We start from the raw sequence: 24,363 nt of genomic DNA on the forward strand, positions 1-24,363 counted from the left end.
GCAACGACTGCCAAGTAAATGCAGTGTGAAGCCAGCCAGTAAATAAAATGTACTATATATTTACTAGGTATTTATTTGAAGCCTTTGTCTGGTGCGGACTTGTCAAATAATTTACATAATAGTATACAGAAAAACAGTTATGATGGTTGCTAGTAGTCCGTCCCTTACTCGCCATTGCCGTTTTGCAGGACCTCCGACTCGTAGCCCTCATGCTCGCCCTGCTCCTCATCGAACTCAACCTCATCATCGGCTGTTGCTTCCTGAAATGGAAATGAAATCGAATAAGTACGGGCGCGGAATGTTGTGTAATATTGATGGAAACGCACCTGGTACTGCTGATACTCGGATATCAGATCGTTCATGTTGCTCTCCGCCTCAGTGAACTCCATCTCGTCCATGCCCTCGCCCGTGTACCAATGCAAGAAGGCCTTGCGACGGAACATGGCGGTGAATTGCTCAGAGATGCGCTTGAAGATCTCCTGAATGGCCGTCGAGTTGCCAATGAATGTGGCGGACATCTTGAGGCCGCGTGGTGGTATATCGCAGACGGCCACCTTCACATTGTTGGGTATCCATTCGACAAAGTAGCTGCTGTTCTTGCTCTGCACATTGAGCATTTGCGTGTCCACCTCCTTCATGGACATGGGACCTGTTAATTATTGAGCGGTAGAGCGTGAACAAAAAAAATGTTGTAATTGTAATCGGAGGGTTAAACAAAATCCATCCGCAATTTCCCCAAAACAATGGCAGTGGCAGTGTTTCCCTTCCCTCCCCAACCCTCCCCGCATTTACATCAAAAGCCAAGTTTTGCTTTGATGAGCGCCAAAGCGCCAAATCCCCAAATCCCTGAATATGAAATACTAAACGGATTCTAAGTCCTAACAGCGCACTTTGCCACCTGGTCGGAGCTGGAGTTGGAGTCGGCTCTTTAGGCGCAAAAGGGACAGAGACAGAGACAGGGATCGGTAACGGTAACGGGGGGGCACCTTGACACAAACAGTCCCAGGAGGTAACTAAAAAAGTTGTTTAAATTCCATCGCTGGCATTTTTGTTTTTGCTGCTGCTGCTGCTTCCGCTGTTTGCTTCTCTCCGAAGAACACATTTTTGTGATTAATTATTTTGCAAGTATTTCTGGCAGTCAGTCGGAGTCGAAGACGGAGACGAAGCCTGAGTGGACGCAGAGAATCGTGCGAGAGGGAGGCGCCCAGTGCAGGCCTCAAAGTCACGTTCAAGCATGATTAGTTAGGCTTGGGGCCCGTGTCAGGGGACGGGTGTGTTCGGTGGTCGTTGTAATTCCCCAATGGATCTTGAAAGTAAATTTCTAATTACGCGCGTTTTGCGAGTCATCAGTCAAAAGGAAAGGCACTGGCAGAAGCCAAAGCCAAAGCCAGAGCCCAATCCCAAAGCCAAAGCTAAAGCTAAAGACCAGGACGAGAGGAACACAAGGAATAGCAAATGAAATATTATGCGGCATACTTTTGGGCGCCGCACAGCAGTTTATTAATTTAAAAATTAGCGCGAAACAACACAAAAAAAATGCCACCCTTACCACACTCACCCCCACCCCCACCCCCTCCCCCTCCCCGTCTGATGCATGCAAAATGCGTGGGTGGTGGGGTGGTTGTTGGTGGGACGCGGAAGGCTAACAAATTTGCGCTACGTGCGCGTTGACGGATTGCAGCCTTTTTAGCCGCCAGGGCCGGGTTGCATTAATCATTTTTAGTGGCGCCCATAAGTAGGCATTCTGTTTGCTAATAAAATTGTCGCTGTTGCGCCCGGGTTGTGCCTTTGCCTTTTCCTTTGCCTCTTGTTCCTACGTGCCCTGCGGCAGCCTATGGCCTGGGCATGGGACAGGTGCGCCCACCAGTTGGCCCTGACAAAGTGACAAAGTTTCACGGATAAGCCGCCATGGCCATGGCCATGGCCATGGGGGTGGCCCGTTTAGATGGATGGATCTGTGCGTTTGCATGAAGGTGTTTCGGGTTTGTTGTTAAAAAACTATTTTTCTTTTTGTAGATTCCTACGCCCCCTGTTGGGGGCGCGGAGAAGTTGCGTCAACAGTTGGGGCTTTAATGGTGGTGGTGGTGGTGGTGGGGCACTTACCACGGAAGATGCATGCACACGTCAGGTAGCGTCCATGTCGGGGATCACAGGCCGTCATCATGTTCTTGGCATCGAACATCTGCTGCGTCAGCTCGGCAACGGTGAGGGCGCGATACTGCTGCGATCCCTTGGCGGTCAGTGGGGCGAAGCCGGGCATGAAGAAGTGCAGACGTGGGAATGGTACCATATTCACCGCCAGCTTGCGCAGATCAGCGTTCAGCTGGCCAGGGAAACGCAGGCAGGTGGTAACGCCAGACATTGTGACCTGATCGTGGGGGTTGGTGGGGGGGGGGTTGAAAGAAATAAAAAATCTCAGTTAGAAAATCATTTCATTTGTTGTTGTGACGTTGTAGTCCATGGCGTGGATCCTGGTGCTTCCGATTCGTGGCTCCGTAACTCCATTTTGGGACTGCTACTTACGGACACCAAGTGATTCAAATCCTCGTAGGTGGGCGAGCATAGACGCAGGCTTTGGTAGCAAATGTCATACAAGGCCTCATTGTCAATGCAAAATGTCTCGTCTGTGTCCACGCACAGTTGATGCGCCGACAATGTGGCATTGTACGGCTCGACCACCACCTCAGACACCTGGATGTGTCACCATTCATTCGAAGGGGTTTGGGTTTGGGGTTTGGGTGTGGGGGTGGATTGAACAAACAAAAACACACGCATTAGAATGGTTTGTTCAACGAATTGCACTTACAGAAACCAAATGATTCAGATCCCCGTAGGTGGGCGACGTGAGCTTCAGCGTGCGGAAGCAGATGTCATAGAGCGCCTCGTTGTCAATGCAGAAGGTCTCGTCTGTGTTCTCCACCAGCTGATGGATGGAGAGCGTTGCATTGTAGGGCTCCACCACAGTATCGGATACCTGATTGATTGTTGTTGGTTAGGCAAAACATGCAATAAAAGAAGGCAAATAAATTATGTTAATTAGCAAACGCTTTTTAATGTTTTTTCTTTTGATTGACAAATGAGGATAAAATGCGTGTCTTTGGTGCTCTTCGTTTGTGGCAAAGATTTCGCTCGAGTCTTGGGCTCAAATCTCAATCCGGGGTCGACAGGTGTGAGCGCAAATGAATGATGAGTCTCTGGCAAATGGCTTTGACAAGTGCCTTTAGGCCATGTACTCGGTTGGATGTTGTCAAAGATGAGCCACTCCGGCCATCTGATTGCTATTTTCTTTGGGGCCGAAATCCAAATTCGGAATTTCGAGCAATTTGCTTTTGGACATGCGACATGAAAAATGCATTCCCAACCAATAGGCGGCTGCAATTCGAATGCACTGCCACAGCATTAGAGAGCCCTATAGTATTCTGTGAGCCTGTGTCGGGCCTGGAGCGGCACTCACGTACCGAGTTGTTGCATAAATGCAGTTGCATGTTGCACAAACATCTACAATCACTCCACCCCCCTGTGTGTGTGTGCTGCAAATTGAAAATTATGTATAATCTTTGCTTTGCCCTCTATATTTGCTCGGGCAAGATGCATTGCTCTGTGGGTGGGGAGAGGGGCAGGGGTTATGGGATGGGGTTATGGGGTGTGGTGTGGTGTGGCATGCGACAAACTTCAGTTCGAGTCTCAGTTTTGGGGCTGTATGCGAAATGTGTGTACACATAAATTGTGGCAATTATTTAATGGTCCCCAGCCAGGCACAGCCCTAGAGTGATAAGGTGGACGATACACACACACACACACACACACACACACACACCTGTACAGTGTGTACACGTACACACATACAGTTAATACTAATGAGTTATGCTCGGGCATATGCGTTCAACATTTTATAGCCAAATATCTGGGCAGAATCTGCTGCAGGATTTACGGAGTGCGTATGCAGCAGCAGCAGCAGCAGCGGCACCAGCACTCCTGGATAATTCCGTGCTGCTCCTTTAATTTGTGGCGTATCCAGAAAAAGGAAGCGAAGTCCGTTTGAACAGTTTATTAACGCTGCTGAATACAATTTTGTTGGCTCTGCATTTGCATAAATTGCCGTAAGAGCGTGGCTGCAAAACGACTGATGATGGCGCATGAAAAACTATTAAAAAATATATAATACGAGTATATATTATATATATATATGTATTTGCATGTCCAGTGCTGTGTCCATGCAGACATATAATGGCCGTTATGGAGTGACAGACCAGACGGGCATGTGTCGGGCTGGGCCGCAATAAAATGACCGCCGAAGCCAAAACATTGCGGTTAGCCCAGCGACCCATAAATAACGACATGCCAAAAGGAAAGGCAAGTATGAATTGGGGCTATAGCAGTTGAGGGCAGGCAAGGGGTCAGGGGAGCGACTGGTCAGTCGTCCCTCCCAATAGTTCTGTCGTTCGTTCGGCATTCAGCCGTGACAGTAATAAATTTAACACACAAATTCGAAGTGTAAGTTTCGTTCTTAAAAATCCATAAAATTTATTGTGTCAAATGTTAATTTCACGCCTCACAGGGCACAGGCACACGCACCCCCCTTCTGTCACCTTTTAGTCCTCAAATTAGAATAAACACTCCAACAGGTTCTTCTAGGGATAGTAGCCATAAATATAAGTTACATATATATGACAAAACACTCTTTGCATATGGGGTTAAAAAAATATGTAGATAAACTACGATTTTATGTGGTTTTTATTGAACAAGAAAGAAAAGCAGCAAGGCAGTTTTTTATGTATTTTCTATGCCAGATTTGCTTTTATATCTTTCCAAGATCTGAACCTGCCAGAGCCAAAGAGTTGCACCGTTAACAGCAAGCTTGCAGCAGATATAATCCTTTATTCAGAAATGATTTTGCTTGCTTTTGTAAGTGAAAGTGAAATGTGTCTAGTCCCTGCGGTGCGTTTCTGCCACCTGCCAATTAATTTTGCACTGAATTGATTTAATTAAATGTCCAAAATGTAATTAAATGCGAATAATGCAAATGAAGGCGTACCACGTGCCACGTCTATATATAACGTGTGTCTATATGTAACAATATATGCAACTGGGTTAATTAAGCACACAATTGAGGCGTGTCAAAAAAAGGCAAGCAACAACATAACAAAAATGATGCGAAGTGCCCACGAGGGGCCCCTGAGGCTGGGTTTAGGTTCGGGTCCGGGTCCAGGGGTCTTCCTTGCCACTAAATTGCATTAAAACTGCACTGCCAATTAGGCTTTAGCCGCCGGTCCAATGGTCGATGGACGGCGCGCTAATTTTGCCTGCAAATTAATTAGAATTATTTGGACAAAGCCGTGAGCGCAACCTGGGCCATGCACAAAGCCCGCCAATTGAATTTGGCGTATGAATTGCATAAATAAAACAACAGTTGTGGCATACTTTCGGACGTGGCTGTGGGTGCGAGGGCGGGGGCGGGTGCGTTGCGGCTTTCGCTAGCTAATTTGGCCAAAAACGCGTGCAGGTGTAAAGCGCTTGCGGGTCTGCGGATTGGGTCGGTTCGGCTTACGTACCCCACATCAATGACACCGTGGTCCCCAAAACCAAAAACAAAAGCGAAAACTACGTGATTTGTAAGCTGATTTTGCTAAGCGGATTGCAATCGTCATGGGCATAATGAGGATGATGTTGAGGATCATGGGGGCAGGGCGGTGGGCGGTCCCACAACTTACCTTCGGTGAGGGCACAACGGAGAAGGTGTTCATAATGCGATCCGGATACTCCTCGCGTATCTTGGAGATAAGCAGCGTGCCCAGGCCAGAGCCAGTGCCGCCGCCCAAAGAGTGGGCCAGCTGGAAGCCCTGCAGGCAATCACAGCCCTCGGACTCCTTGCGCACCACCTCCAGCACAGAGTCGATCAGTTCGGCTCCCTCTGTGTAGTGGCCCTTGGCCCAGTTGTTGCCTGCAATGATAGGAAGGAGGAGCAAAAGGTATATTAACAGGAGGCCATTCACAATTACTTGTTTAATCTATGTACAGAGAGAGAGGGGGACACGGAGGAGCCGCATAGCACAGCTGGACATGTGGAAAATTAATTTTCATTGTCATCCGCAGGCCATTTCATAATTGCAATTATCATCAGTACAGGCAACAGGCAACAGGAGCAGGATGAGGGGTAGGAGCAACGCACTGCCCGAGGCAATTGACCAACGTCAACGAACAGGGAAAACAATCAAGCGGCCTGGACTGGTCTAGCCTGGCCTGGCCACCCCATCCGCTCAATGATAAGCTCTGTGCCTGTGATAACAAGGCCGCATGGTGACTGGCCCATCATGTCATCTGGCCGGTATCTCGTCCTCGTACTTATCAAAGCAATGACAAAAGCCGCACAATGTCCGCTGCTGTTTTCGTTGTCTTTACCACAACTGGTAGAAACAAAAGCATGGCACGACAAGGCACGCATTGAACATGCCACGCATTAATGCGCAGTGCAGCGCAAATGCATTAGCTGATGGGTTGGGTCATGGGTCAGGGGTCAGGGGTCAGCGGGACTTACCCGCTCCGGACTGTCCGTAGACAAAGTTGTCGGGACGAAAGAGCTGACCATACGGTGAGGAGCGCACCGAGTCCATGGTGCCCGGCTCCAGATCGATCAGTATGGCACGTGGCACATACTTGCCGCTGCTCGCCTCATTGTAGTAGACATCGATGCGCTCCAGCTGCATTTTCGACTCTCCATGGTAGTAGCCATTGGGATCGATGCCATGCTCATCGGAGATAATTTCCCAGAACTGCAACAAAAATTTATAAAAAAATAAATAAAAATCATCATAAATAAATCAAAGTTTAAATTCGGTTTCAAAAAATTGATCTAAGTGCTTCATAATAATGGAACCCTAAGCCCATGGAACGGTAACGAAACGATACGAAACCAAACGGTTGATGTATGCAAATATTTGCATATGTATTTGTGTGTGTGCGTGGGACTGTGTGTGCATGTCTTTCGCTCACGTGACGTATGCGTGTTATTTTATGACAGCGAGCGGCGGCACCCCGCCCATTGAAATTTTCGTGCAAATTTCATTTCTTTTTCTTTGCCTCTTTTATTTTTGCACACAGAAATATTATTTTACAATCAATGGTTCCGTTTCGCTTGTGTGTGTGTCTGTGTCTGCGTGTGCTTGTATTGCATTGCTTTGGCAATCAATGCATATAAATACGAGTGTCCTTTTTACATGGCTCTTGGTTTTATTGCCAACGCCATCAGAGTGGAGACCCGTTCCTCCCCTTGCCCGTCCGCCCCCCCGTGTGTCCTTACTTCGCCTATCTGTTGTCGATTTATGCGCGTGCATATGCTGCATACGATATCATACCCCACACTCAATACACACTCACACACACACATGCAAAGAGTGATGGTTGGGAGTTGCATCGAGGGAGCAGAGCGAGCACTTTACATGCCGTGAGCAATTTCTGTTGCATACTTTCAGGGGCTCGCTTCCTGTTCCCTTTATTTTTTATTTTTGCTGCTGCTGTTGTTGTTGTGTAACGAGCGGGAATAATTGAATCCTTTTAGGTGTTTTCACATACACATACACATATGTAACACATACATGTATGTATATTGGAACTTCTCTTTCCGCCCCGCGCCCGCCCCCACGCCAATGCCTCCTTCCTTTCCAAATTTATTTACACAGGAATTTTTCTTGCCTGCCGCATGTTAATTTTTTTTTTGTGTGTGTTTCTTTTCGTGTGTTTTCTGTACAGGTTACCCGCTTTGCTTTTTCTTTTATTTTTCATTGCACAATACGCTTGGCAAAACATTTCACGTTTGCTGCGCATATGAATTTCAAATTTTTAAAAATGTTTCAATCGCTCTGCCCCTCTATCTCTCCTCCCACCGCCATCGCCACCCCTCAGTTCTGGCCAGGTGAACGAGTGTACAGGTGCTGGCATTGGGAGTGGGTGTGGCAGAGTGGCAGTGGGAGTGGGAGTGGCAGTGGCAGTGGGGGTGCATTGGCAAAAATGCTAATTGTGAGAAAATCGCAATGTGCGACCGGCCTGGCCTGGCCTGGCCTCTGCGAGAGTGTGCTCCCCATTGATCGAAATGATTTTTAATGGACTTAAAGGCAGCCATCGCGATGGCTCGGTCGGCAGGGAGAGATAGCCAATGGCTATGAATTTCATTTGTCCTTATTTTATACGCCATTATTATTTTTCTTTTATTTTCCCCTTGGTTCTGCCGCAGGACCAGAGTCAGATTGATTACAAAATATGAATTTTGATGTAAAACACCTGAAGCGCCTGAAGTTAATACAATTTCTGGTTCCTGCCAACAAAAATCAACTGAAATGTTTCGATTTCAGGCTGTATATTCTGCATAGTTTATGACAGCGCTGTGAAGACTTTTTGAATTGGGAAACAGTCCAAAAACAACAAAAATCCTTTATCAGGGAAACACGAAACGAGCAGCGGAGAGCAGCGTTATGCACACGCCATGTATGTGGTTTTCTTTGTACCATTCTCGGGCAGCATTCGCTTTGTGCGTATTGGAGCAATAAGAGTCCCATAGCTCTAAGATCTATTCTTCGAGGAGCTGGCAAAACGAATATTCCGTTGAAAGTTCTAAGATATGTATCTCTTAACCTAAGTGACAGGTCAATAAATAATGAGAAAAAATATAGAAAAGGGTGTATTTTTATTTCGTTTCGTTCCAAAGAATAACCTCCCGTAAATATCTTAAATTATTCATTGGCTTGTTATGTCAATTTTCTGTGTGACATGCCATCGAGCAGCACTTTGACGCTCCAAAAATACTCGTTTACATTCGTGAGTACTCATACATTCATCTGTGCCATAAATAGTTAAGTATCCTGCGCTAAGGCGCTGACAAAAGAGGAACAGAAGTGGGGTACGCCGGTACCAGGGGGGGGGGGGCAAGGTGAAAGTTGTAAAAGTTCCAAACAAAAATATATATATGATAACGCTTGATTGCACATAAATGCTGGTGCCCCCAAAGCTTATGCACATTCTGCCACACACACACACTCAGACACTCACACACGCCCTTTTATCTGTGGATGCTAATCCCAGAGCCGCATAAATGTTTATTCTGCTGCTGCTGCTACTTGAAAAGTTTGTGCTGCTCTTCCATTGGCTCTTAGACACGCAACAATGATAACAAGTTGGCCAAAAACTAGAAGCAAGACAACAAGAAAAATCGCTGGCCAGGAAAACTTTCCGATTGGTGGAAAGTTGTTGGCCCCTTCGCATCGAAATATGACACTCAATTGTACGCTTCGGTGGACACTTTTCGTTTGACAATAACTTTGATTTGCATTGGGAGGCAATCCTTTTGCCTGCCACCCGCATGTCCACCCCACTGTTCCCACTTGTTGCCTCTGGGAAAATTCAAATGTGTGTTCGATAAGCGTTTTCTTTTTGTTGAATTCTATTCTGTGGCATAATTTATTTATGAAAACTTTTGTTAAGTTCTTTGAGCTAGCAGCCCGTCATCCCTGACGCTGGCTTTGTGACATGGACGGGGGTGTGTGTGTGTGTGTGTGAGTGTTTTGAAGTGGGTTGAAGTAGACCCGAGACAGGCCATCAGTTTTCTAAAAAAAAAAAAACCCCACCAAAAGATATCCCCAAAAGTCAGGAGTGGATGTAGAGAAGAAGAAAAAAAAACAATTAACGCTGCCTTCATTTGCTTAAAACTTTTTGCTGGTCTGCGGTCAAAATTGCTTAATTACAAAATTGCGTTCATGTGAAAAAGTCCGGCGCAAAACAGGAGGAGAAGAGAAAACCTGGCTAAAAATACACAGAGAAAAAAAAAGCGAAGAAAAAGAAACTGCGAGACTAAGAACGAAGGACGAAGAAATGATCAAATTAAAAGTAAACAAAGAGCTGCGTGCGTTGACCAAAGCGGCGCCGTTCTGTGGCGTCCCGCTTTTTATGTGTGGCGGCTGCGACTTGAAAGAAATCCAAAATTAAAATTCCCAAAGCGTGTGCACAAAAAAAAAAAAAAAAAAATGAAAGCCCGAAACAAAAGTCAAGTGGGGGGCAAAACTTGCATAAATTAATTGCGGCAAGCTTCTAGTTCCTCCGGCAACAAAAGGGCAATCTAGAAAGGACGCGAGTTGCCGAGACGCCGGAAGTGCATGTCGCACCGGAAGTGCGCGTTGGGAGAAAATGGCAGCGGATTGGTAGCTCGTAGCTCGGCAGCTGAGCTGCGTTTGCATACCAAATGTTTTTATGTTCCACTACCTCGCGGCTCATATAAATAATAAGCAATGGCAGCAATAAATATTAAATGATGGCCAAGTTTGTCTCCAGGCGAATGGATTTGACGAGTCAAAGCGGATTTCTTTGGCAAATGTCTGACGATGTCTTTTTCATACTATTACTTAATTTTCTGTATATTATTATTGGCCATTCCGCTAGATTAAATTATTGTCCCGCCAATAGAGCAATAAATAACAAATTAAAAATAATAATTTAGATCCGGACATTCCAGAAAAAGTATTAAAATTCAATTAAAATATATAATTAAGCAGGCATAAGTTTCGAAAAGTAAAAAATAATAATATTCATTTCTAATTAACATTCAGCGCATTCTCGGCCAATGCATGGCGGCGTAAAAATCATTAAAAATACAAACCGCATATGGATTTGCAATTACTGGGCCTTAATGCCACATACACCCACCACACGCACACACACACACACACCATACGGGACGTGTCCACGTGTGTGTCCTTTCCTCGGCTAGCTTCTTGACCACCCAGCCCACGGCCAGAGCCGTGGTTAAACTAGAATTTCAATTCAATTTTCGGGCCACGGGCATTAAACTAATTATAAAATAATAAACACGATTCCCGTGCGCATTTCGATCATTTGCCAATTTACAAAATGTGCGACAAATCCTCGACGATTTGCGCAACCCAAAAACACTTAAAATCCGAAAGCCCGAAAAGAGTTAATTTATTTTAGTTTTTGCACCATTCCACGACAAATCTATTTGAATGAGAATATAGGGAGGATGTGTGTTTGTGTGTTTCCCATCGAGGATGGGCGGCAATTGCATTTTGGTTATCCATTAGAGTAATGAGCTTTGGCCGCGTATGGGGTTGGGAGTCGGGGGGAGCAACTGCCAAAACCCTTGTCAGCGCCATAAAAAAAGGAATGAAAATGTTCAAATAACACACACTCCACGCTTGAAACTTAACGGCCGCACATCGATGGATGACACTTGACAGTCGACGGGGCCATAAACCATTTTGAGAGCAACAAAAAGAAACAAAACAGGGAAAAAAGTAATCCTCCAATCCCTTCCCACCCCTCCCCGACTTCGGATACAACAGCTCCATCTGCGTGCGCTCCATCCGTCTCCACTGGACTGCTCAAAAATGCAATTTATGTGAGCGTCAGGCGGCAAAAATAACGAATTGTACCCCAAACTACGTTTAATGGTAGGAGGAGATTCAACCCCCAACCCCCTTGGTTGTAGATCGGCAGAGGAGGGGAGGAGGAGCCTGCTGTAAGCATATTTTTTGTAATAACACTAAAAGGATCTTATCGACAGTTCGACAGTTATAACCCGCTCGGCCATGTTGTCTTTATTGGTCAGCACCGTTTAGGGCCATAAAACAGTGCGAATGCCATGGCTATAGCCTGCTTTTAGGGGCTAAAGGATATAGCATACATTTTGGTGTGGTGGTGTGAGGGGGGGGGGGGGTGTCCAGAGAACATAATTAGACTCTCACGTAGGCCTTTCCAGCGCAATGAAGCAATTGGGAGTGCAGCCTGCAATTTATGGCTCTATCCGTGCAAAAGTTTTGCGAATCGTGCGGCACGTATGAGAGTTCGGTAAACGCCAGAAAAATTCACATTTTTTCTCTGTTGGGTTGTGTGTGTGGACTGTGTGTCCGGCGTGTGTGTGTGCGTTTGTGTAAATTACCCTTTGTATCTGGCATGCTGCAGCTCCATTTGCAATTGCATTTATCGTCAAGTGCATCAATTTAAATGTGGCCACTAATTGTCATTATCAGTGCGTGGCGGGCGCCTCGTTTCTCTTACGCTCAATCCCTCTTTATGTTTTTATTGAACAATTTTCAATGGTTTTTTTTTGGGTTGCATGTGTGGAGCATTAAAGTGAGTATGGGCTATTCGCTCATTTGGTAAATTCAAGATATTATGGCAGGCTCTAACTAATTTAATCAACATATATGAGGAGGTGGGACTGCTGAAGCTGCCTGGCTCTTGGCTAAAGACTCTTGTCTAGAGCTCCTGGGATATGCAAATATTTGTTCATTAGTATTGGTCATTCGGCTTTCGGCTTATTGTGTGGTCATATACATATACATGGACATGGACATATGCTTACGCGTGTCTGGATGCAAGGACAACGATGACGCAGCCTAAGTGCAACATCAAATAGCTTATAATTAAAATACGCATAACTCATACGCACAGTTGGCCCCGTGATGCAGCGGGGCTGACAGAGAAGTTCAGCTCAATCGATTGAACAAACAGAAATCAGGCAGAAGATTCGATATTATCCTTTTAGATACTTCTACAGATTCGAGTACATCTCAGAATTCTCTGAAATGCTTATGCTCGTACAAATATTTTCAACATTAATTGTTTCACATTATACAGGTACAACAGCGGTGAAAGCTCCTATGCCTACCCTCGGTTATGGGTAAATATGGAAACAATTGCTTTTGGGGGTTAACCATATGATGGCATCTGTCGCCTCTGTGGTTTCGCTCCTCCCGCATTCGTAATTTGCTGTCAATGTATTGCTTTTTCCCCATGCTACATGATTATATATATATATATATATAAATGTATCTGCATCTAGGTATGGCTTCATTTAACACACACACACACGCAGCTGGCTGTGGCTCTCAAACAATTTCAATTGAGATTTCAATAATTGTCGATTTAGATATGTAAATATTTATTGTATATTTCGTTGGTCCGGTCTGAGAGACCTGCCTACCTATTGACTTAACTAATGTGCATATGGTGTATATGTCTCTCTCCATCTCCCTCTCTCTTTCTGTGCATGTGTATCTGCATCTATGCGTTGTATCTGTCTGTCTGTGTGTGTGTATAGTCTGGGTTTTGCGTGGTTTCGATTGTTTGCTACTCTCCGGCCAGAGCGGAGGGCAAACAGTTTTGATTTGTGCCCAGGTGTCGTAATGATGCCTCCTCCTGATGATGATGATTTCGATCTATGACCTGTTTGGAGCTAGTGGCAAAAATACATATCTTCGAGATACTAAATCGATCCCTCATATTGTCAAGTGTTGTTGCAGGAGTGCTGCTGGTTGGCGGTAGCTCTGAAGGGTTGCCAAAATATTTGCTAATGGCCATATACCCACATTCACCACAGCCCCCTTTTGCACGGACATATGCTTTACGACTGGCGTATGCATATAAACGACTTTCGACTTGCACTTTATCATTTTTTGGATGGGGGTTGGGTTGGGTTGGGGGAGTTGGAGCGATGCTCCAGAAGCAAAGAGGGTAATAATAATAATAATAATATTTATATGGTAAGCGATATGAAGTTCATGCCCCTTGCAAAGTATCTCCACACTTTGCCACCCAAAAGCTGAATAAATAAACAGTGTCAGGAGGCGGAAGTGGAGCCTCTTACTCGTTAGGTATGTGTGTGTGTATGTGGCATCACCATGTGGCATCAAACGGCAAGTACCTGCCCCATCTACCCGTTTCAGGGCAGGGCCATCTGAGGCAAACAAAACCAGAAACCAGGAACAAGAAATAAACGTTAAGCAAGAAGCGAGTGATAGCTCTTCGTGGAAAAGGCTAATCCTTTGCAGTTCTTTCTCTAGGAATTGTACCTTTTCCTAATCCTAAGCCTGTGCCTCCGAGAATCCGCTAATGATTGCAAAACCACAAATCCAAATCCAAAATATGCAGCATAAATTCGAATGCCTATTTACATCGAAATTCAACAACTTTCTAGCTTAATGGATGCCTCGCTTGCCCTTTCCTTTCTCCCAGACATTTTCCTATAATTACTTTAAATATTTGTGGCTGGGTTGTGTGTGTGTGTGTACCTGTCATGTATTGTGCCACACCACATGTGGCAATTTTTTTGCCCGCTCAAACAGCATTATTTTTTATGGATTGTGGTCTTATTGCTGGCTTTATGAAGTGCTGGTCAAATGAATCGCTGTTGTGTTATTAATGACAATAATAGCATTACACTTTTTTGCTGTACGTTTTCTCAAGTGAAGTGCCGCTGCCGCCACTTTAGTATCAAAATAATTCACGCTTTTTATGATCTGCGCTCAAATATTTGTTGGGCATTTAATGATTACTGAAATGCAGTGTACAGAACACAGTGTAAAAACGAAAAAAAAAAAAACCCACGCACGGATAAAGAACTGAACAAACTTTCGCTCTATTAATCAATTTGGAAACATTCTGTATCTGTAGCTGCGACTGCATTTGCTGATAAAACTTGGCCATTTGCTGGGTAATGGAATATATCCTATAACAATTTTTATGATTCCACATTGAAATTAATTTTTATAACGGCCAAGCGTGAATTTCCCTTTGACCATTTTGATGGGCAAGCTGCCTGCGCCTGCCTGTTGGTTTTTTGTGTGTCGTTTTCCCCATCGGATGTTGGTTTTTTTAATTGGCATTTGGAGGCAAAATGGCAAGTAATTTATGTGCGAATAAAAACATATAAAAAATCCAATTAATATTGTTTATCAAATAGACCCGAAATGAAATACAGTACGACTCTGCAAGCGATGCGAGTATATGTATGGGCAATGCAAATACAGAAAGTTGAAAAAAAACTTCAGTGTGTAAAATGTTGTGCAGCTGCAGCAGCAGCAGCAGCACAGCCTCTCCTTTCATTTTATTGGCTATTCCGAAACTAATATGTTTCAGGTTCCAGTTTATAATTGGATTGGAAATCGTTGGAAAACACTCACAAAAATAATTGCAGCGCTCTTCTCTGAGCTTGGGAAAATATTTTTGATTAATTTGCTTTGCGCCAACTTGACAGACCACAAATTTAAATTATGTTTTGATATACGAGTAGAGTCGTATGTGCATGCGGCGCATACATATTCATTTATATTTGCAGAATTTGGCAATCATTAGGCAGTGCGCGGAATGCGATTGTTGATTCTCCGCCAGCCCATTCACCAGTTCACAATTTTGGCAAAGTTATTCGCTTATTTGTGGTTTTGTTTCGACGGGTTTCCGATTTCTTTTCAACGAATCATTTTCCACTTTCCCCCTTTCTCCCCATCCCCTCACTTTATACCTGCCATAAATTATAAAACCGATGCTAATCTCTCAAAGACACACACACACACACACAAATAAATGATAAATATTTTGACCACATTGGTTTTTAATGAGGTTTCCAATTCGCATTTGTTGGGCATTTGGTTCATTTTCTATGCCACTTCTGGGATGTGGAATGAGTTCTAAAAAATACAAATAAATTGTGTGGAAGAAGCCAGTGGAACCGCCAGCAACCACGAATGTGTTAGCGCTGTGATATTTTAGGGTATTTAAAATTCCAAATCACTCGTCTACTTTCCCTCCCAAAATCCCACCCGTATTTATTTAGGCAAACCGTTTCGCATTTTCGTGTATTTGTCTGCACAATTAGTCAACGCAATTTGCAGAAATAACACAGCGAATGAAACGCATGGAAATACAATAGAATTATAATCGAAAACAGAATGCGAGCGGCTAAAGCCAATCTAGATAATTTTTTTTTGTATTTTTGCGAGTGTTTTTCTTTTTATTTTCTGGCTTAATTATGTTTTGGTTTGCAATAAATTTACTACCGTTTTTGTCGAATAACTGTTGGCCACACGATACGCGTTGGCCGGGGCTGCTTATCGGCGGCGCAGGACCCTGTGCAAGGAAGCAATTTGTTGCCCTACAAATCCAAATGCATAAATAATTCGCCGCGTAGGGCAGCGAGGGATAAAAAAGAAACTTTTATTGTAAGCGAGAATAAAGCTATGCGAATTTCAAGTGGCTTTATACGAGAATTGTATTATTAATTTGTACGTAAATACGAGATTACAAGAGTGCAACATATATTTCATGGATATCTGCTATCTGCCAGGGAGTGCAACAGCAGCAGCAGCAGCAGCAGCGGCAGCATCTCTCGTGTAATGCGCAATAATTACAATTTGTGGCATGCAATTTCAATAATATAAAATTACCAAAGTAATTGAAAAAATGTGCAAATATTACCGGGAAGGGCTGGGCAGGCAAAAAAACAATTGCTGTGAATAACAATGGTAATGAAACATATGCCATACCACCCTCTCTCATCCCAAAAGTATGCAATTTGCACATTTGCCAGAGTGTGTGTGGCATGGGGCATGCTGCAGCATGCTGGCTGCAGCAGTGGCAACAGGCTGGGCATTAAGAGCAACATGAGAAATTAATGAGCAAAAGAGCGGAATGCTTTTTAAAAGTGTTGAATAAATAACAAATTGCCATTTGCCGGGAGACTGGTCAACCTGTCGGACCGACCCGAAGCGGCTTATGTGTGCCCAGCCACAAGTGCAGCCGGGAGGGACATGTCACACATGCTACATGCTACATGCTACACGCTGTGGTACTACCTCAAGGAGTTCTCTGTTCTCTCTCTCTTTTGTTTTCTCTGTTTTATTCCTAATATTAATTTTTGTTTTCTTTTTCGTTTGATTTTCTTTTCTCCTTTTGTTGAACGATTTGCATGATGCTCAAAGCAAAATCGTAACGAAGCAAATAATACATACATATGTACATACGTAAATAAGTAATTTTTATATTCCATCATGCCACAGAAACAACAACAGCAACAGCAGCAACAACAATGGCTGTGACAGGTACTGTGTGTTTGTGTGTTCGTGGAAAATATTCATAAAAAATTCCCTTTTGTTTATTCATAATCAGTTTGTGCAACGAAGCGACGGCCAACCATTCAGCCAGCCCCTCCTCCCTGGGATCCATGCTTCGACCACGGCCCACGCCGTTTCTCTATTGCATACACCTAGGCGCAAGCAAGGTATATCCAATATAAGTTAAGGCAAGCAGTTTGCTTGCCCATGCAAATCACCAATCACAGGTAATACTCGCCCTACCCTGCCATACCTCCCATTTAATATACCTTGAACGCAAGGACTCGGTCATATAGCCAGCTGTGTAACTATTCCTGTGTGTGTGTGTGTGTGGAACCTCATTTGGTATGCATAAACGCATTTTTATGTAAATTGAAAAATATTTCGCTAAAAGAATAACAACAACAAAATGGTTTTATATTTCTACCTTTTTTTATTTTACCTTTTTTAGGTATTTATACATATATTTTTTACTTGCGACTCTGCTGCACGCCACTGACCATGCCCTTGCTTTGGAGTTCCCTGTTTTTTGGCCAATTGCTAATCAACGGCACTCAGCAGAGAGCCACGACTAAGACGTTCTCTGTGGGGCACGCGATCTGCATATGCCGAATGGTTAAGGCTTGGCCTCGATGTGCATTTGCCTGATGTGTGTGTGTGTGTGGCAGCAAGAATGGGAATCTAATTGGGTGCAATAGGGAGGGGCATAACCACAAGCATCTAGGTTGCAATTACACTCTAAAAATGGATGGATGGATGGAGTGCATCCCGCACGGAAAGATGCCAACTAAGTTATCAGCTGCTTGTTTTTACAGTCCAACCCCCACCCAACCATCCGACAGCCACATGAAAATTGCATTTGCATATGACCGGGCGCATTACCTATGACGTGCCCCAAAGGAGCTCCCTCTCACTCCCCTGGCCACACCATCATATCGGATAACCATAAAGAAATTATAGCTACGATAGTTTCCAGAGCCAGCCAGGCAGCCAGCGCCAACGCCAACGCTTTCGATAATTCAATTTTGTGCATTATTTTGGTGCTGCTCGATGATGCCATGCCCCATGCCCCATTCTCCATGCCCTTCCATTATAAGCTAAACAAATGTATCCTGAGGCAGGCTTCTACTACGTTCGACATTCAACCTCACACAGACACACATTTGTGTACGTGTACGATGCATCGGAGTGGGAAGGAATTTGCATGTCGTTGAGGCCACGTTGAGGTTCCGTTTCACGTTCCCTTTGGCCTGGCTTATTTCACTCTTTAATTTTATTGTCTCCTGCTTTGGGGTCTCTTTCTGCTTTTCTGCTCTTCTGTTCTTGGCCCCGTCTATAAATTTCATCCGCATTTTCCGACCTCCCTCCCTCCCACAGACATTTTCTCCATCTTTAGATGGCATGTGCCCATGCCTCGTAAATAGATTTTCCCCTGTTATTGTTCGCAAAATGATTTAGGGAAAATTAGGTTTATGTAAATAATGAAAGAAGAAGAAGAGCGCATTTGCCTGCAGGGCTCCAAAAAGAAAGCTGCAAAACATCCTTGGCCAAAAATGCCTTCGCTATGGATATGCCAAATACATACATATGTGATCAATTTTCAGTGGCCTCTGATGCACACCGGAAGATGCCTCAAAGGCATTCTCATAAAAATGAAATTTAAATGAAAACTCAATGTCTATTTATGTCTATATAAATGGGAGACAACAAAAGGTTGAGGAACATGTTTTGGAAACCTGAAAGATGAAGTATTTTATACACTTAAAGAAGCAAGAATGGCTCAATCATTTTACTGTAATTTATTTTCGATGCTGACGATTTTTCGTGCCTCTCTTATAAATTTCTACACTAATAAAAAAAATAGAAACGATCTTTTGGTGTACAAGTACATAAGTTTTATGGTAGGTCTTTCCTACACACTTCGACCTCTGTTGCGCCCATTGTAATAAAGGGAATGCCGCATCCTATTTGTGTTTGCAAACCTTCTTGGAAATATCATGGCCAATTTTAGATGTCACAGCTCTTTTTTTCTATAGAATTAATTTTACAAAGGAGTTACATTTCTAGCGCCTTTTTTCGAGTAGGAATATCATCCCTTAGATTTCTTGTGAGGCAAAGTTTTTACGAGTATGTTCGACATAATTGCAGATGAATTCATGGTTGAATAAAATATTTATTTAAGCATTAATCAATCTGAAATTCGTTTTTTTCCTCCCCTGTGTTTGTGTGCGTGTGTGTTTGTTTGCTCATTGTCCTTTATCGGCAAAGCAATTAGTTTTGCAAAAAATATATTTTTGCATTAAAAAATAAAAAGCGCTTTGGCCATTTACGCTGCTCTGCATAAATTTCACTATTCAATGCGCGCCACGTAGGCAGTTTTGCATAAATTTATTATTTGTTTATTCTGAGGCTGCAGCAATAATTCACACTGACAGCCAATTAATCAGCAAAAGGACATTCAATTAAAGTTCGGGCAATCGGGAAATCGCCAGCGCTCTGTGTGTGTGTGTGTAAAAAACTAAAATGAATAGGGGATGGCCCACAAAATACTACATACAATATGTTCTCTATTATTATTATTATAAAATGTAATGCCGCCAATCTATAAAGTTTCGATAAGCAGAAAATTGCATAAATATTTATAAATAATAGCATATATTTTTTAGATCAACAAAAGCGCCGCCATAAGGGTCGCAAAGTATTATGGCATTTTTTTGGGGGCGTAATCGGGTGCATAAAATTCAATGGGTTTTGTCCCAAAAAGGCTTTTGTATCAATGTAAAGTGTGCGTCCTAATTAACTCAACGAATCACGCAAAAAAGTGCTTTAAAATATGTGCGTGGTGTGGTGTGTTGTATTGTGTGTGTGTTTTTGCCTTTACACATATAAATTTAAGTGGAAAAGCGTGTAAAAAGCAAAACAAAACAAAAAAAGAGAAACGTAACAAAATATGCAAACGGGCGGAGAAAACTGCTCTCTGGGAAATGCAGAGAAAAGACACAGGAACAAAAAAAAACTGTGTCAAACGTCAACGACTGCCCCGCGTAGAGGTTGTTGTTGCTCTTTTTATTTCTGTATATACTCTTGAGGATTGAGGGTATTATGGTTTCGAGCAAATGTTTGCAGAGCATAGAAAATGTATCTTAACATTAACATTAACATTCTGTTAATGCAAACTAGTTTCAGTTACAAATGTCGATTGCCATTCACGTGTGAACGTGCAATGTGTTATCAGTTTAATGAATTTTGTGGTACAAGCTGCCAGAGTATTTAATGCTTCGACTAGCTTTTCCATCATGTTGCTGCTGCTTGATGATTATGTTGTTGGATTTCCATGGCGCCGCAAATTGAGCGAGTGAATGTTAATGCGCTGAATTAGCTTAGAATGGGCATTCACTCCGGTTTTGTTTTTGGATTTACAAGACTCTTTCCATTTTGACATTTTTAATTGCCTGCGAACATGCCACGCAACGGAACAGAACTCTGGGGATGGGACGCTTCTCTGGGACCTTCCATGTTCCATATCTGCCGTCTGCATAAGTCCCTGGGTGTTGCAAGACATAGCTGAGAACAGTATGTAATTGCTATTTTTGGGCTCTGGTTGTTATCGGACTGCCATTGACATCTACTTATGTTTAAAGTTTTGTAAACAAGTTAACTGATTAGACGGGAGCAACTGTGTGATATGACACGCACAGGTAGGCCTTAGTGTGCGTCACTGTTTCAGATACATACATCAGCTGCAAGATACAGATACTACATAAAAGACCCGCTTCTGACGGCTTGCCGGCTTAATTACATGTGCCAGGTGCAATTGGCTACCTTTTCCAGTATTTCAGTATTCCCAAATGAGACAAAACGCAAAGGGAATAGTTTTTCAGCTCTCGTTCATAAAGACAGCTGCTTCCCCGTAAATGAGTTTTGATTGTTGTAAATTCAGTCAACTGTGGAGGGGGGCTCGCAAGTACTAACAATGAGAATGAGCTCGAGAATTGGGCACATGGAATGCCGTGAAAAACTATCCCAAAACGAGTTAGTTGTGGCACCAACACACACATAAACCAGTTAATGACGGGGAAGCATCAAAGAGACAGACAGACAGACAGACAGACCTTCGGTGGAAGTTTCAGAATACCTTCCAGAACAGCATGTAACGCTTTTCTTTTGAAAAAACAGTACACGTATTGTATTTAAATAAACTTGTTCCTGCGATTAGATTACACTTGAGCTTGATCTACTTATGGTTTGTTCCAACATGGGCCGTTGAGATCATCATCCAAACCGCTTTGCTAATTGTTTACACCTGACAGAGGTCGTTCTACACGTTTGCCTTGGATTTGAATGGGCATTTTTATGGTCGTATATGGACAGAATTTTGTTCCCAGGCTGAGCAAATGTGAAATTTGTGCGTAATGCTGATACGTTGTGCATGTATGTGTGTATGAAAGTATCTCCACCGATAAGATAAACCCTAGAGCTGGCACTATAGCTGCGGTTCCATTTCGTTTATTTTATGCTTTTTTGCAACTTTATAGTTTCCTCCAACTAACGGAATCCACCAAAACTCTCTCTCTCTTTTTCTCCCCGCCCCCTATTTCAATTGCCGCCCAGCTGCAAATCTGAGAGACACAGCGCACACACAGAGAGAGCGAGAGCCAGAGTTTGTGCGCGGAGGGGGTGGGGGGTGCGACAAAATCAGAGAGAGCGCGCGCAAGAACGTTTTGCTGCTTTCTCTCTTTCGATTCTGTTTTATAATTAAACATGTGAGGTTAGAAACGTACCGAAAAGTCAGGGAAAGGTGTGTGCGGTCTCTAATTGAATATTAATTATACGCACCTTTGAACCGATCTGATTGCCGCACTGGCCCGCCTGCAGATGTACGATTTCCCTCATATCGAAGACTGTTTGTTACTGTGACTCACACTCAAAGGTTGTGCTGTATTGTATCGATTGAATTGACGGCGGCACACACTATCAATTACTCTCTCTCTTGCAGATGCAGATACACAGAAACACACAAATACGCACACGCGGAAGACCAAAATTTATGTCAGATTTTGGGATGCAGTGAAGCAGCGCTTGTTTGGGCTCAAAATTCGAAAACGGGATCTGCTTGCGATCGTTGCGCGCGTTCACTTTGAGAAATCAAACGGAATGAACGGGCGGGTTGAGAGACCAGAGAGTACAGTGCCAGCGATAGGTAGAGAGAGAGCGAGGTTGAGAGAGAGAGAGAGAGAGAGCGCTGGGGCACACAACAAATAGTTGGCAATGCTGCCGGCTGAAGATGCGGAACCACAGTCCACGGTGTATTAAGGTTAGGTGAGGCCCCTGCACAGAGTGCTCACATGATATTTTCATATGTTGTGCTAGATCGTGCAAGCATGCAACGCACTCACTATTGAAGAGAGAAGGGTGGAAAATAAAATGGATAATCTCGGGTGGTTCGGAAATACCTCACCTAATATTCGTACACCTTGATACGAAGCATACAGAAATGACGTGTTGCCGGCAACAGCGGCAGAACATTCAAGAAAAAAAGTAGGTTGGCAATGTTGTCGACTGGCAGGCCGACCCAAAGTGTATTAATATTGGGTGACTCAATCCCAGAAAAGGCCTCTCCATCACATTCGCTTGTTTTGAAAAGAAGGTGTGGCAAACCAAACCATTGACAAATCGATAGAGCGTGAGCGAGTGCTTACCTCATATCGATTCACCTTGAGCCAGAGCATACAGAGCACTACTTGTTGCCGGCTACAGAGAGAGAAAAAATGCAATAAATAAGTAGCTGGCAATGTCTCCGGCGACCTGATGAGCCGCGTTAAGAAGCGTGGGCTAAACAGAGACAAAAGACGCAGCTTGGGCGACAGCGGCAGCGATGAGATTTCTTTACTGTTTGCCTGCTTTCCACTATATTCTGCTGAGATTTGCCGGTGTGGTGCTGTTGCAGGCGCCAACGCTGCAATTTGCCCTCTCCATTCACGCTTGGTTGGACAGAGAGACAGAGAGAGAGAGCCGGAGCACAGAAATGGGGTGATGACACGTGAACGATAGGTAGGTGCAAAGAACGTCCAATTATACATTCTACATGCCGCGTGTATTACTTGACATGTCTACATTACATTTAATAAGGTTCTGGTAATTCTGGGAAAACAGATTCTATGTAGGAATGTTTATGACAAAGCTTAAGCTGATTTACCAAGGGAATTTCCTTATTACGGTTGTATTTTATTGCCCATGAGATTAAGGACTACCTGACTGATTTACATACAATATTTCTGTTATCTGTAGGGTGTATAGAAATTCTAGTTTTTGTGTGGGGTACAATGGGCAGCGTAACCTTCTCCCTGACTGACTTCACTTTTTCCTTTAGTAGCCCAATTCCTTCATTGTGTTTTTGATAAAATTGGCATAGAACTTGACACTCATGAAAATGTCAGGCTTTGTGGATTCCCCGCACTCATACGTCCAGGCGCTGACGCCGCACACCTCCTTCATGAGCAACAGTGGTCCACCGGAGTCGCCGTCGCAGAGGGTGCGATGTTCGTAGCCGCCGGCGCAGATCACGTTGGGCGGAATGCGGCGGCCAATGGCGCGCTCGCAGGACATCCTATCCACGATTGGCACTCGAATGGTGTGCAGCCTATTGCGGACTCCGAGCCCGGTTCGGCCATCGACGCCCCAGCCGGCGACGGTGACAAACTCCTTGGGAAAGAGCTGGGAGCGACAGATGGTGGCATAGCCAATGCGATTGCTCTTCAGCGTTAGGAAAGTCTTGGCCACGGCTATGTCCGCTATGAACTTCTCTTTGTTATATTCGGGATGAATCTTGATCTTTATGAGCACGTTCTTTGTTGAGGTCTTCGTGTGGCCTTCGAACTGGTTCGTGTGTCCCGCCACCACGTGGAACCATTGCCGGTTCCCAACGTCAAAGCAGTGGGCAGCCGTCAGAATGTGTCGCGTTGACAGGATGGTGCCCGAGCAGACGAGCTTCTTAATGTAGAATACCTGGACGCCAATGCCGCCAAGGTTACCGCTGCTCGTCTCTTCCCCATTGAATATCCTGGGCATTATTCTCGGCACTGTTGTCTCATCGGCCGAAGCTCTGGCGAGGATTAGCAGAGTCACCCAAACTAGTGGCAACATTTTTAGTTGCTTTTCATGGAAAACTGTCGATGCAAGTGGAGAAACTTTCCATTATTCCGGCTCCGTTTCAGTGGTTTGCCCCTCTAAATTGATTCGTTTCTTTGGCTGGTAACGAATTGCACTTTATATGGTGTGGAATGCCAAATAAGATTGTCTAATAATATATGTACATAGTATGGAAATGTATAGAACTTTTCCCTACAGAAAATCGATATGCAATATTCTTATGAAAATTATTTAAGAATTTTAAGATATTTATCATGCATAGAAAGGGTCGTCGTTGAACCCCTTTATAAGTAACTTTACTGTCCAAAGAGGCCTGTACTGTCGG

At 43.9% G+C, this 24,363-nt stretch overlaps 2 protein-coding genes across 3 annotated transcripts; both read right to left on the bottom strand.

Moving 5' to 3' along the window:
* Positions 1–59: 59 nt before the first annotated feature.
* LOC111075926 (tubulin beta chain) lies at positions 60–22,049 on the bottom strand. Of its 2 annotated transcripts, none has more exons than XM_022369451.2 (7): positions 21,726–22,049; positions 6,536–6,770; positions 5,712–5,941; positions 2,524–2,691; positions 2,104–2,368; positions 327–649; positions 60–260 (listed from the first exon to the last, which is right to left on the bottom strand). In XM_022369451.2, exons 1-7 carry the CDS (start codon positions 21,780–21,782, stop codon positions 165–167), a joined length of 1,374 nt encoding a protein of 457 aa, XP_022225143.1. In that variant the 5' UTR covers positions 21,783–22,049; the 3' UTR covers positions 60–164. The 2 variants fall into 2 exon arrangements, with proteins under 2 accessions (XP_022225143.1, XP_022225142.1); XM_022369450.2 differs by lacking the exon at positions 2,524–2,691 and adding an exon at positions 2,807–2,974 and having other exon boundaries at positions 21,726–22,048.
* Positions 22,050–23,093: 1,044 nt separating this feature from the next.
* On the bottom strand, positions 23,094–24,068 carry LOC111075933 (seminase). Its single transcript, XM_022369461.2, has one exon. It carries the CDS (start codon positions 24,030–24,032, stop codon positions 23,256–23,258), a length of 777 nt encoding a protein of 258 aa, XP_022225153.1. The 5' UTR covers positions 24,033–24,068; the 3' UTR covers positions 23,094–23,255.
* Positions 24,069–24,363: the final 295 nt, after the last annotated feature.

Source organism: Drosophila obscura, unplaced genomic scaffold (assembly GCF_018151105.1).
Source record: "Drosophila obscura isolate BZ-5 IFL unplaced genomic scaffold, ASM1815110v1 contig_150, whole genome shotgun sequence".
In the NCBI taxonomy this organism is placed as follows: Eukaryota; Metazoa; Arthropoda; class Insecta; order Diptera; family Drosophilidae; genus Drosophila; species Drosophila obscura.